At 41.2% G+C, this 15,576-nt stretch overlaps 1 protein-coding gene across 1 annotated transcript in view; it reads right to left on the minus strand.

Annotated features, from left to right (window-relative positions):
* Window positions 1-11,537: 11,537 nt before the first annotated feature.
* Window positions 11,538-15,576, minus strand: part of LOC149262579 (uncharacterized) — a 63,161-nt gene continuing 59,122 nt past the window's right edge. The window contains exon 3 of the mRNA XM_089380655.1: window positions 11,538-11,666. Coding sequence (XP_089236781.1) covers window positions 11,538-11,666 — 129 coding nt within the window. The remainder of the gene's footprint in view (window positions 11,667-15,576) is intronic.

The following is a 15,576-nucleotide window of genomic DNA, read 5'->3' on the forward strand; positions in this document are numbered from 1 at the left end:
ACCTTGCTCCTTTAGGGTATGAAACAACACTTTTAGGGACTTAGAAGCCCTTGGTTTATGGACATATGTGATTGGGGTTGAAGTGCCCAAATATGTCTATAATAGTTGCCCCTTAAAGCATGAGGTCATAAATCTTTTGATGTCGGGTGAAATGCTTTATAATGAGGATCCAAGGTTTTTCACACTAGAAGGTGACTTGTAATAAGATACAATACAATACATTATCTTCATAATACTTTCATGATCTAGCTAAGGCGGGCATTCCCATGCTCAACTTGATAAACTCATTTTCATGTACATAGGACAGACAACCGTCTGTGTGCAAACTGATGATTCTTGTAGAGCCATCATCCCTTAGTTTGGATGATTATCTATGCAGCAATGATGTACATTTGATGTTTTTATTTTCCTGATTATATCGCAGCCCGGATGGATGAAACTAGATTCGGGGTCTTCAAAACTCGTTCAATCTTTACCCGAAAGTACAAGTCGATCCATGTGAAAAGATGTTCTAATGTCGAACATGGAAAGACATCTCCTAATTACCAGCCAATGATGTAAGTTGTTAACAGACATGAGAGGAATCACTGATAATGATGATGACCCTCAAGGTACTGCAGTAAAATTCATGTGGTGCGAATACATGAGTCGATGTCTAACACCACACAAAATCTTTCGGTCGAAGGCCATTAGTGTAAACCTGTCGCCGGAAGTGAGAAACTTGCCATTGAGGCATGCAAGCTTCAAAGTACTGGAAGGGTTGTCCCTAGGTTGGCTTCTTGGATAATGAGCTGATGTCGACAAGAAGTGACCTGTTGTAGGAGGGCATTAATGGATCCCACAACTACAACACGGAACGGAGCAAATGATTTTGTAGAGGTGAAAATGATTTGATGATACAAGGTTCAGGGTGGTGGTCATGAAAGAATGAAGCGTGAAGGTATTATAGCAGATGAGACAAAAGCTAGGTAGGTAAATTCTCTGAGCGACTTCTCTTGAACATATCAACGACACTGAAATGGATTGGTATTATTAACCCCAAAAGTGGATGGTACGGTGGACCGATGGTGATATGACTGGTGAACGGAATAACCCAACTCAACTCAATCATGGTGATGGAGTGAAAGTGTCATGTTCAAGAGAAACCTGCTACCAATAAAGTTTCTTCAAGTTTTCTTCCCAATTTTCCCCATTCATTTCTGACTAGTACCTCTTTATTTTTGTCAAGCTTGAGGAGGATAACATATGCTTTTTCTATAATTTTCCCTTTGGGAAAACCCATCGTTATGTTTTAACGAGCCTAGCAACAATGAAACTCGCTCTTGTCTAAATGGACAAGTTTTTCGCTATTGTTTTAACGAGTTTAACGATAAGGATAACTCGGTCCTTTTCAATTTTAGAGAGTCTGAAAAGAGATGGAAAGAAAACTCCAATATTCCTTTTTCGTAATATAATCCTTTAAGTTTGAAAAAGTATAAAAAATGAGAAAGGGATGACTTTTGGATAGTTTTAATGAGCCGAACAAGACAAACGCTCGATCTTTTTGTGTAATAATCCCTCAGGTTCAAAAAGATTAAAATCTAGAAGAGGGATAGCACTTCTAATCACTTTAACGAGCTGGAGAGGCCAATTGCTCGGCAATCTTTTCATATTTTATGAGTCAGATGAAAAGAGCTTAAAGGAGACTCGCTTTTTGAGGAACGAGTGATGTTTTCAGATAGCAGCTGGTTCCAGGTAAGGTTTGGAACTTTCCAATCATGGCAGTGTAAAGAAGGTGGCTAATAGGATCACTCATCGCAGTTGTTCCTCAAAAGGGGTAAAAAATCAAATGGAGGTGAATGATTGGCTAAAATAGAGTGGAGGTGATGGTAAGAACACGACCAAGGCTCAAAAGTTGATGATAATCATTCACAATGGTTATTTACCGGAGGTGGGTTCATTTTTAATGAGCTTGAACTCTGGTGGAACATATGCTCATTGCTAAGTTTAATTTTTAACGAGCTTGAACTTCGTGTAAAACTGCTCGTGCCAGTTGTATAATAAGGATGTCTCATCGATAGGTTCATTTTTTAGGGAGCTTGCACCATTCGAAATTATGCTTCGACTCCTTTTATTATGTAAGCTAGGAAAAACCAATCGTATAAGTTTAAAGAGTTAAGAACCTACAAACTAAGAAAATAAATGGTCGTTTTTCACTTTCACGCAAAAAGTTTTGCATGCCCCAAGGTATAGCGAAGTAGAGTTTCCCAGGTTACCCCTCAATTTGCAGACAAAACATTTGTTCTATCGGGAAAGGCCTACCTTTTCCAAGTTACCCTTCAATTTGTAAACAAAACATTTGTTCTATCAGGAAAGGCCTACCTTCTAACAGCGTTATCTTATTCTGGTCTAATCCCATTTTCCTAAACGGATGGGTGTGTCAAACCAGTCATATATCCTCTGCAAAAACCTACCCTATACCTGAAGATTTCCTACCAAAGAAGACCAGGGTGCATGCCCCCTGGGTTTCAGTCACGACCACCGAATCACTCGTGCTCATTAGGTGGACGGACTAGAGATTGATGAAACATTCCTTGCGCAAAAAGACCTGTTAGGGATGGCATTTGACTATTAGCTATGTGTGAACTGGGGAATGAAAGCTGGTCTACGAGCTGGACCACTCTGACTTCATGCGGAAAGCACATTACTCGAAAGAGTGAGGAGACAATGGCTCCCATGCTATAAATGTAGTCATGCCAAAGGAGTAGATTGTAATCTAAAGTTCCTTGGACTACCATTATGTTCAGATAAATGGTTTTACTTCTCAAAGTTATAGGCAAACTTGGAAGGATCCCTAACGGTCGACTGGTTCCTTTATTGAAGCCTGTTAGATTTTGCATCTCAGGAAAAAGTGATGGCAAACCAAGCGCTTTCCAAGAAATTGAGGAAAGGATACTCATAGAAGCCCCTTCATCTATGATGGTACCAACCATGACCATTTTGTAAGTTTGCACTATGATTCGAAATGGTACATTAGATGGTAAACGGGGTCTACCTAGTAGATTCCAATTGAAGGAAATGACTAGGTTTCTTTGAGGTGGGACCGAATAAATGGCCAGATACAACTATGACGAACTTCCTTCCTGTGGTAAAGGGATGGGCAGATTGCCCCCATGTTCATCAGAGTTTATGTTTATGAAAAGAATTTGAACGGCGTCGTTCTCATTCTCTTTGGTGATTATATCATTTGAAGGTAAATCTTCTGAACCCAAGATGGGGTTGACTACTGTCTCGACCTGTTGACTTTAGTCCGATGTGGACTCAGAGGTTTTATCTTCAATGATAGGTGCTTTGACTGACACCAAAGGTGGGTCAGTCAGATTTCCAACTAGCAATGGATTTGGCAAGAGTTTCTTGTATCAAGGAGGGAGTCACTGCGGTGATGCAAGACGATTATCCAAGGCTCTTTTAGCTTCGCCCAAGAAGGGACAACAGTGGAGGGCATGATCGCCTTCACACAGTCTGCAAGGAAATTTAGATTTTCCTTTCTGTCTGGTGACTTCGCTTTCACTAGTTGACGGTGTACTTTCAACATGATCGTCAGAGGTTGACGACACCGGATTGTGCAAGCGGGGAGACCAGTCCCTTAGGATCTGTGGGATGCAAGGACAATCTTAGTGATAGTGGTCTCCTTTGCAGATGACACATGGAGATTTAGGTTTGGACAGTGCAGTGTGTGGATTTTTGCTAGATGATGCACGGTTGCCCCTTTTTGTCGTTGGCTCCTTCTTCTTCTTCTCCTTCCCCTTCTTCTTCTTCTCAGTTACTTGGTTTTTAGTTTTACTATCTTCACCAAGTGAAGAGGAAGAAGGAGAGGGAGAGACAAACGAAGTAGAATGTTGGGGAGGAACTCTAGTATCATCTAGTTGCTAATTTGATTGTTCAGGAATCACGATGCTTTAAATGATAGAGGTCGAGAAAAGCCATACCGGTAGGCCAATTGTCAATCCTGGAAGGGACAATGTGGCCATATGAGGTGCACCAACATCCCCCCAAGAGGAGAAAGGACTAGGATTTCCCCCAAGGGGAAATCCTTGGTTGGTGGACTCCATTTTCTCAACTTAAGACCAACGAGGGAACAGTGACGTTATTCTGATTAAAATAAATTTTAAACGCTTTGACACAACTTGATTTTTCAATTTTTAATAGTCGAGAAAAAGCTAAAGATGACTCTAGTCGGCTTCGATTTTTAATGATCCTGAAGTGACAAGTGCTTAGATGGACCTTTTCCTTTAAGGAGTCTGAAAAGGAATGAAAGAGACTACTTTAGAAATCTAGACAGATGGATTACCAAACCAATCACAAAACTATAGAATACTTTTTATGGTATGGTAGTCAATCTTCCTGAATGCTGTATTCAGTGCATTGCGATCGATAGGGCGGTAGACATAGCTTCCTAAGGATAAAGGATATAGCCTATTGTGGTCTCCCAATATATAATCAATGGTACGTGGGAGCACAAGTCTGTACTGGCACTTGTCATCTCAAAGAGGAGGAATCACCCAACCTACGATGAAAGCGACAGTTACCAGGCTTTACGATGTCGGAATACGTCTCTAGCCTAGAATTCTAGATGTTGTGCGTTAGGTTCCAAAGCATTTTTATGTTCATTGAATTTATTTTACAATTGATCTTTCTTAAGAAATTTTCCTTTCAGGTTCACCATGTGATGTAGATATACAATTCCTAAAATTCAATCTAAGATGATAAACAATCATTTAATCTTCTTTTTGTAATGAAAATCCTAGCTACTAAGGAAAGAGAAATGAAATTATTTCAACATAGAGCAGAGAGCACACACTAGATGCACTGTCCTAAATCACAATCAAAAAGCAGTCTAAATGCAAATGCACATGCATGTATTTGTTTTCTGCTTTCTTAATGTGTGAATGACAAAAAGAATGCTAAGCACAAATCTGAATTATATCTTCTTTCAAAGTGACAATACTAATGATTTTCTTTTCAAAAAAACAAAGGGAGACAAGATGACTCTTTGCGATTTTGAATTGGAAAATGCTTTCAACACTTGAAGTACTATTAATTCAAATCAAATACAAGAGTAATAGTGTAATCGACTACCAAAAAGAGAAGAATTATTTTCCTTAACTGAGAACGAAACTTGTGACACTTTCAAATCAAAATACGACAGTTCGATTAAGCTACCATTTTGTAAATGAGAACTGTGAATGGCGAAAAATACATAAAAACATTCACAAATATTTGCACAATGGAGGTTGGATGATGCAAAGAAAGGGGGTTTCAATAGTGGTCTACTGATCACAGACAACAAAACTCCTGAATAAAGCTGAAGAGAGTGAAAAAAAAAACCAAAATCTGGAGGCAGAACTAGTCTTGTCTAATCATTGCACCTATAACACAAGGAAAGAGGGATGCATCCAACCTACTACACATGGGAGGTGTGATGCATCCAGATTTCTAAGAAGAGAAGGTGTGATGATCTAGGGATGAGACTTTAACTTGGTTTTTGGTCACAGTTTGCAGCCTATTTCAGGGATTTAGGCCGAGCAAATGATATTCAGTAACTACAAAGTACAGGGGCTGATCTAATGAGGTTACTCAAGCTACCTCTAGGGCACTTAGGATGTTTTCAAGTCAATTGTTCAGTTCATAAACAAACCCGGAGATTGACTGACGCAACATTGATCTACTTTGCACTTGGATAGCAAATGCAGTTCGAAGGCTAGCTGGCTTAACTTCAGGCTCCGCCTGTGGTTTATGAATCAAACAAATAGAGACAAGAAATGAAACTAATCACTCCCCAATGGAGTCACCATTTTGTTATCGAGAAATATAGTGTCTATTCAGAGCTGCTAGTCCCACTAAGATGGGTAGCTATCTTAGAAACAAACAGATTAAAGTCACTTGTTTTTCCTTTACGAGAGAGAGATGAGAAAGAAGTAGAGAGTATCAACCTCAGTCTTCCGCTTGGCTCCTTGCTTGTTTCTTTTCCCCTTTGACAGAATATCACCACTGCTTCCTTACTTTTCCCACTTCAAAGAGCACCTGTAGATTCATAGTAGCATAATACCATCAAAGCATAGAGATCTTTCACTGTAAACAATATAGGATTAGATATATATTGACCATACAAATGCATATATGAACACAATATTCAGAGATACACAAGAATATGGAGGAAAACTCAAATATCTTTATTAGTAAAAGTAGTAGAAGAGAGGATTACAACCACTTGGTTTGACCCAGTGCCATCCTCCCAGCTTGAAAGCCCTCTTCACCTCATACAAAGCAAGATCACCCAACAATGTCTTCAAAGAGAAACCGATAACACTTCTTTGCAAATTGCCCTAATTCCAACCTTTGGATCTCTGGGATGAGGGATCAATTTATAGATATTTGTAGGGGGTGAGTCATCTTCTGGGATTTTGATTAGTGTCATCTCTCTGATAGTTCTTGGTTCCATTTGGAGATTTCATGATCTCCTACTCATCCTTGGGCGAATTCAGGGAGGCAAGTGTCAAATGAGTAGCTTCTAGAAGATTCTCAGGGTCTCCACCTAGCAAATTGCTTGTGCCATTTGTCTGCTCTCGCTCATCGCACCCTACAAAATGGCTTTCCAGTATGCATCACACTTTTCAAATGTGGTAGGTGAGATCCATCACACCCTTTGCACTGGGAAGTCTGTATGGTCCTGATTTGACCCGTTTTGAGTGGTTTTTCATGGAAAACCTCTGGGAGATGATGTAATTAGATGACCTTGCTCCTTTAGGGTATGAAACAAAACTTTTAGGGACTTAGAAGCCCTTGGTTTATGGACATATGTGATTGGGGTTGAAGTGCCCAAATATGTCTATAACACTACCTGAAGCGGAGGCCTTCGTGAGGCTCTTCTTAGCTTCCATGAATGTCTCCTTCGCGCATTCTAAATCAAATTCGGGTTCCTTTGTAGGAGCCTTATGAACTCACACACTTTCTTCTGATTGCCTACCTTTATCATCGCTAGTGGTCATAACACTTCTGAGCATCATGTTTACATTCAGGCCTTCTTCGCACGACTCAGACCTCATCATCTACAAATTCGAAGTCGGAGGGGGCTGAGGTACCCCATTTTCATGCAGTCTCACTATCAATGTAGGGCAGTCTTCTGCCTCATGATCAAACTGAGTACAATACAAACATGATGTCCTTGTCAAGTTTATACAATCACGAGCATAATGCCCTAGCCCTCCACAATTGTAACAAATTAGTTGTCTGCGACCCCTCTGTAGTCCCATTCCACCTCGACCTCAATCGCGCCCTTGAAATCCAGTGTGCGCCATTCCTACATTTGGGTCAAGGGCTCGTGCTTCGGTCTGCACCCTGTAGGTAGGAGTCTGATTGATCATTAGTTCATAGCTTTTGCAGGTACATTCATCATGGCCTACTGACCTCCAGAAATTACAAAACAATTGTTGGGATGTCTACGTATACTTTTGCAATAGATGACAATTATCCATAGTGTGTTTTCCTCCTATCTGACAGATCACACACCATAATGTAGGTGCCACGCTTGGTCTTGCCTATGCCTCAGGTCTTAATGGCATCGACCCTCCTCCTGCCAAGTAATTCGTGAACACTACACAGTGGTCCTTGTCATGCCCCTGGCCTTTTCATTTTATGCACCATACCTCTTCACGCGCCTTTGGCCGAGGTGTCATATCATGTTTCAAACTCTACATCTCCATGCATAGATTTTTCAGTTACACCTGGATTTGTTGGACTCCTAGACCAGGGTCTTGTATAGGGGTCTCATGCAATCTCATTGCCATCTCCAAAGCTTTGGTCTGGGTGGAAATTTTTTTTTGTGATAGTGCCATCCTTAAGTGCGGTGTTAGTGATGCTAAAAACCATGTGTGGTGCTATCCATCTATCAATGTCATGTCGTCTTTGCGAATCATACCCTTCATTCTTTGGTCCAGATCCTAGGGGGTCTCACTCGAGAGCATCACGATCTCTTTAAACCCGATGATTGATTGTGTTTCCGACTTTGGCTTGCTAAATTCCCTATTTAGCGCGGTCTTGATTTCTACAATTCCTACATTTGGATGGTCATTAGAATGCTTGATGTACCATGTTAATGCGTGATCCTGCAGCACGCTTACCAGTGTAGCCTTTTTGATATTGTCATCCACAACTCCTTGTGCTTCTCATACAACTCTTACCACAAACCAAAATTTCTCCGGATCTTCATTCCCTACTCCTTTGAATAATGATAGTTTGATCGCACTCGCCATAATGAACTGTGGTGGTGGCGGAGGTGGGGTGGGTGGAGATGGAGGTGAGGAGGGTGAGATGGGTGGCGGTGTAGGTGGAGGTGGTAAGCACAGAATTTTTTTCCTTATCAGACTGACCGGGCTTCTCAGAGAAACTTTCACAAGCTCTTCTTCGCTTTTTTGTGAGGGGGAAATTAAGGGACTGGTTTCTAATTCTTCACTACTTCCACTTCTGTAGATCTTCCCACTTCGCGTAGTCCCAAACATTAATTTATTCACATAACCCACTTTTCACACAATAACATCTTAATCCAAGTGTTCAAAGATTTAATATACTTACCTCACGGTCCCTTGAGGAAACATCGCTCCGCCTCACTATAGCTAACGGTCATATCTACCATGAACTCAGTGGTAAATCCTCCTATAATTCAGTCGAGCCAATGGTCCATAGCCATGTGATCTTATCTCATGACATTTCTAGTCTGCACACTAATTCCGGAGTCCACATGATTGGCTTTTCAAGGCTACACCTTCCCTGACTGTCTACTAGCTTCACGATCCACTCATACAGCTTAGAAGGAAAGGATGCAAAGGAAGTTTCGTGGATTTTCATATACAAGTAGCGCTCCAACCATTGTTCCTTAGATACTCATAGATTTCTATTTTCCTGCGCCGCGAACTCATGAATCTTCTTGTCTAACCACCCTTAAATTTATTTCTTTGTTGGATTCCAGTGGCATGACATCAGACATCCCTTATGTAGATTCTGATCCTAGCAATGGAACCATTTCTTGGCTTGTATGGACCTACCCCAGGTTCAAAGGTGATTTAAACAAACAAATCTTGGTATTACTGGCCCTTTTGACAACAGTCTATGGAGCGCGGACTGAGGTCTCACCTGAAGTAGTATGGGTGGGTGCTAGAACCAGGTTTCTACACCCTAGAGATGTTTGATGGTTTGTCGGTGTTCCGTGGTTTGACCCTGCGCACACGTCGCTATGCGCACCGATCAGTACCCTGCGGCCTGCAATGCTACCTTCGCGCAGCTCTATTTGAGGTGCGATCTATGTTGTTACCCAAGTTCTTAACCCGATATTATCTGATTACTTAACTTTTCTATATGAGCCCAATTATACTTAACAGTGTTCAATATTCATATAAGTTCACGTGATAAACAACACAGCATAAATGCATAGAAAATCATACAAAACCAGATACAGAGTATTTAGAATCAAAATTCTCTTTATTACTCTTCTTCTTTGGTTACAAACTCAACTTCGCCCTGCGTATTCAGCTGCAGGGGTTCGCGCACTTAGTGGCGAACTCTACTAGGCCTCTGCGCACTCAGCTGCAGAGCCTCTTCCTACTACTATGACCCAATACACTTAGACTTCTTCTTTATCTGCTACTAGATCATTACATTAAACCATCTCTCCTTATCTCCAATTAGCTATCTTTACAACTTAGAGCCTCTCTCTATTTATACAATCCCATGGTCCACAGACCATGGGTAGGCCGACATGAAATTACATTATATTACAATACTTACGGTGGACAACCCTATGACTTAATATACATTTCATGCTCCGCGTCCGCAATTCACAGAGTCTTACAACATATTTGACCAAAAGTTGGGCTTTGAGCCCCAAAACATGCTGTGGAGGGATTCCATGCCCAACAGACATTCTGCTAAAATTTTTCATGGTGCCCTGTCTGAGGGCACAACCAGACCTACTCCAATATTTGGTTGGAGTGTGGGATCCGAATGAGGGAAAGTTAAATATCTAAGGGCAACAGCTGGAGATTGAGGCATCAGACATTTATTTCTTGATAGGGTTGTCATGGAGGGGGGAAGGCCCCGCATGACCTAGATCTAGATCACTGGAGTAACTATAGATATGATGATGTTAATACTGTGCCCAAAGGTAGAGAAGTCAGATAAGGACAGAAAGCTCAAGATTGAAACTGTTAGAGATTTGTCTCTTCGAGTCCTCCTCTCTACCATTACTAGAGTAGCTGGCTCACAGGCCCCCCATGGGGCCACCAAAACCCAACTCTGGTTGGCCGCCGACTGTTTGGATCCCACGGTTTTAAACTTGGCCGAGGCCATGGTAGATAACTTAAAATGGCAATTAACAAAGTGCTGACAAGGGGATGTCAAATAGTTTTGGTATGGGTCCATTCTCGTATCATTCATCCTCGAGTGTCTTCCTATCTTCTAGAGACAGGAAGCAGTCGTACCATGGCCAACTCCACGGGAGCCACGGATGACTCGATGGGTGATGCTGATGCCCCGAGGAGGCAGGGGTCAACATATGTCATGGAGATCAGATTTTTTTCCAATGGTTAGATCATCAACTTATCATTGTCGAGGATTGGCCATATGCTGGGATAGATTTCAGGGGTGATCCAGATTTAGTACTCCCTCCCGGTGAACACTAGGACAACAGAGGTAACAAATTTTGATTTTTAAAGATTTTGTAATTTTTATCATTTTTTTACATATGTTCCGATCATTGTGTTTCAATCTTGTAGATGTTGGGCTGAAAATGCCTGCAGGTTTGTCTCTGATTGCTTGGAGAGCTGAGCGAGAGTTCGAGATTCCTCCTCCCAGTGGAGATGTAGAGGATGAGATCGCTCGTGACCTGGAGGGGTAGACAGAGGGGATCCCAGACTACATGAGATTCGAGGATGTCCCTTGACAGTACCAATGACACATAGTAGGGGTGTCGGGCAAGATTCACTGGCTACTCAGATGTGTCATCCAAGCAGTCGTGTGCTATAGAGAGCACCACATAGATTAGAATCCTAGGTTTAATATCTGCAATTTTGAAAGACATGTTGTCTTGCGATGTAACTCGAACATATATTTTTTGAGCACTGCGATGTGCAACACTTGATATACATATATATATATATATATATATATACCTATGTTTTTCTATATTGACTTATTATGTCTTTAATGATTTACTTTTATAAATGTCGAAAATTTCTATCTAATACATGATTTTCCAATGCATCAGTTAATGTATTTAGTGTTCTAGGAATGTGTCGATATGTAATATAATCGAAATTCCTTTCCAGTAAACGAGCATGTAAATACAATCTTAAAATTTGAGGGTCCCTGATGGAATAACACCCATTGAGTTGAAGAACAAGAAGCTGTGAATCCAGATTCACGATCCATGCGTGAATATGGAGGACAACAACCTTGGTTAGTAATTCAATTACTGCACTATATTCAGTGACATTGTTCATAGTAAATCATAGACAAAGACCTTGAAGATCTACCAACTCACCATGAGGATCGTAGATAACCCATGCCGCAGAGGAAAGATTTCGGGTACTGCGACAGGCACCATCAGTGAAACTGACATAAGGTGCGACGAACATCTGCATAAGAAGAAAAAAATGACACAATAAGCGACAAACGCTTACACACCAAGCCAAACATGTACGAAATGAAAAACACACTTATGTACACAGAAATGCAAGAAAGACTCGTGCATAATTTTTCTTAAGATAAAGCCCATTATGGGGCTTATCTAAAGGGTTTCCTTTGTAATCAATTAGCTCATAAGCCCCTTTTTGTAAAACACGTTTGCCAATATAGGTCCCATGCCACATGGGTTCAAATTTGCCTACCCCCAGCTTGTAATTAGCTTGATCATACAGCAGGACTAAATCCCCCTCTGTGAAAGAACGTGGGTTGACTGTCTAATCAAAGTGATTTTTCAGGGTCTTATTTTATGCTTCAATGACTAAAGAAGCAAGTTGATGAGTCTCGTCAAGCCATTCTAGATAAAGAAGGTGTTCTTCCACTGGAGTAGTATTTAGGAGCAATTCGATAGCTAATTTGAGAGAAGAGATTACACATTCAATTGGAAGGGTAGCTTCCAGACCATAAACAAGTTGAAATGGTGTGAATCCGGTTGATTCTTAACTGAGGTACGGTAGGCCCATAGAGCAGAAAACAACATCAAATGCCAGTTGGACTTGTGCATTCCAATGGTACGCTGAAGCATAGTAACCAACATTGTGTTTACTAACTCAATTTTACCATTGGCCTAAGGGTAATAAGGCGTCGATCTATCATGACGCAAGCCTAACTAGGTTGTCAGCTCAATCATCATATAACCATGGAAATGGGAACCATGATCAGTGACTATAGCCTGAGGGACTTTGAACTGGGTAATTACATGACTGAATAAGAATTGTGCAGCTATCTTACCATTGTTAGACAATGTCGGCTTTGCTTCGGCCCATTTCATAAAATAATCAATGGAAACAATGATATACCCATGCCCCCCACCCGAGTGAGGGTTACAGGTCATAAAATCAATGCCCCATTTAGAAAAAGGGTCGACAGTAATGACAGGATGCAAAAGGGAAGGTGGCGCACACATCTTCGGCTGGTAAATTTGACACACGTGATAGGAGCAGATAGCTAGAATGCAATCCTTGAATATGTAGGGCCAAAAGTAACCAGCACGAAGAATCTTTTGGGCAGTAGCATAACCAGACATATGACCACCACAGGCACCAGAGTGGCAGTCATTTAAAACGTTTTTAGCTTCCTCGAAAGTCAGACAGTGATAGAGAACTGAATCAACACCGAGATGGTATAAAGTGTCTCCAACAATACGATAGGGCTAAGAATGATGGCCAATGCATGTTCGGTCATCCTTAAACAAATTAGGGTGGAATGAAGACATCTAGAGGTAAACAATAATGTCACTGTACTAGGGATCGAGGGTATTGATCAAGAAAAGCATGTTGTGTGGAATGTGGTCCTCTATTTGAAAGGGAGTGGAAGCAGATGATAACAAGAAAATCAACTCAGCGAAGACTAGTGACTTCTCAGACTTAGTAGTGGTGAAATAAAAATCAAACTCTTGAAGGATAACAATCCATCTTGAATATTTGCCCCCCAGCAATTGACGTGACAGAATGTATGTCATCGGGTTGCAATTTGAAATCACAGTCATAGTGCGCAACAAAATGTAATGACGAAAAAGTTGGACAACCTGGACAGTTGCTAAGGCTAGCTTCTTCACATAAGCATAGTGAGTCTCAGTGTCAAGATGGTTGCGGCTAAGATAATATATGACATGCTCGGAACCATTGTCATCGTCTTGGACCAAAACCATACCAATGGTACTATCAGCGGTGTTACAGGGAAACGTGTCTATGCAGAATTGCTAATCGCACTAAGGCTGGTAGCTACCTTAGAAACAAACAAAGTAAAACTACCTTCGTTTTCCTTTATGAAAGATAGATGAGGGAAGAATAAAGGAGACCAGCCTCTGTCTTGCGCTTGGTTCCTTGCTCGATTCCTCTCTCTTTTGATAGTCCTTTGCTGCTTGCCTTTCTTGTATACCCAGCTTCACAGAGTACCTGTAGAATCAAAGCAGCATAACACTATACGAGAACATGGATCTATTATCATAAACAATCTAGGATCAGATGTAAATTGACCATACAAATGCATAAAACATAAATCACACAAGAGTATGGAGGAAAACTTGAATAGATTTATTGATAATCAAGAAAGAGCTAAGAGAGTTACAACCAATCATTCTGACCCAGCATCATCCTCTCAGCAAGTGAGCCCTTCTTCACCTCATGAAAAGCTTAGATCACCCAACAATATGATGTTGCCTCAAGAAACCAACAGCAATTCCTTACAAGATGCAAAATTCCAGCCTCTGGATCTCTGGGATGAGGGATCCATATATGGATGTCTGTAAGGGAGATGAGTCAGCTTGTGATTTGATTAGTGTCTTCCCTCTAATAGTTCTTGCTTTCACTTGGAGATTGATGATCTCTTACTCATCCCTGGTTGAATTTAGAGAGGCAAGTGTCACAGGAGAAGTTTCTCGAAGATTCCATGCTTCTCCACCTCACAGATTGACACTGCCATTTGTCCCTTCTCGCCCATCGCACCCCATAGAAGGGCTTTTTGAAATGAAACACACATACTGTGTGTATTTAGGTGAGATGCAACGCACTTTGCCTATGGAGCAGGTGAAATGGTCCAATTTTGACCAGTTCTGAGTGTTTTTTCATGGAGAACTTCTGAGAGAAGTTGTAATCAGTTGACCTTGTTCTTTTAGGGGGTTGGAACAACACTTTTAGGGACTTAGGAGCCCTTGGTTTATGGACATTTATGCTTGGGGTTGCAGTTCCCAAAAATGTCTATAACAGTTGCCCCATGAAGCATGAGGTCGTTAATCTTTTTGATGTCGAGTGAAATGCTTTATCGTGAGGATCCGAAGTTCTTTCAAGATGGAAAGAGACCTGTAATAAGATACAATACAATACATTATCTTCATAATATTTTCATGATCTAGCTGAGGTGGGAATTCCCATTCTCAGCTTTATAAATTCATTTTCATGTACATAGTACAGACAATCGTCTTAGTGTAGACTGATGATTCTGGTAGAGCCATCATCCCTTAGATTGGATGATTATCTGTGCAGCAATGATGTACATTTGATGTCTTTATTTTCCTGAATATATATCGCGGCCCGGATGGATGAAACTAGATCCGGGGTCTTCAATCTCATTCGATCTTCACTCAAAGTACAAGTCGATCCATGTGAGAGATGTTCTGGAGTCGAACATGGAAAGACATCGCCTGATTACCAGCCAATGATGTAAGCTGTTAACAGGCGCGAGAGGAATCACCGATAATGATAATGATCCTCAAGGTACTGCAGTACAATTCACGTGGTGTGAATAAGGGACTTGGCATCGAACACCACGCAAAATCTTTCGGTCGAAGGCCATTGATGTAAACTTGTCACCGGAAGTGAGAAACTTTCCATTGAGGCATGCAAGCTTCAAAGTACTGAAATGGGTGTTCCTAGATCGACTTCTTGGATAATGAGCTGATGTTGACAAGAAGCGATCCATCATAGGAGGGCCTTAATGAATCCCACATCAATGACACGGAATGGAGCAAATGATTTTAATGGAGGTGAAAATGATCTGGTGATATAAGGTTCAGGGTGGTGGTCATGAAGGAATGGAGCGTAAATGTATTGCAGTGGGTGAGACACGGGTGAATTCTCTGAGTGAATTCTCTTGAACATATAAGCGACATTGACATGATGGATTGGTAGCATTAACCCCAAATTTGGATGGTGTGATGTGACCATGGTGATGTGACCGGTGAATGAAACAACCCAACCCGACTTGGATGCGGAGTGAAAGTGTCATGTTCAAGAGCGACTTGCTACCAACAAAGTTTCTTCAAGTTTTCTTCCCAATTTTTCCCCAGTCATTGCTGACCAGTAC

Source organism: Pinus tabuliformis, chromosome 6, assembly GCF_031772625.1.
Source record: "Pinus tabuliformis cultivar Carrire ecotype Pingquan chromosome 6, CPIR1, whole genome shotgun sequence".
NCBI lineage: Eukaryota > Viridiplantae > Streptophyta > Pinopsida > Pinales > Pinaceae > Pinus > Pinus tabuliformis.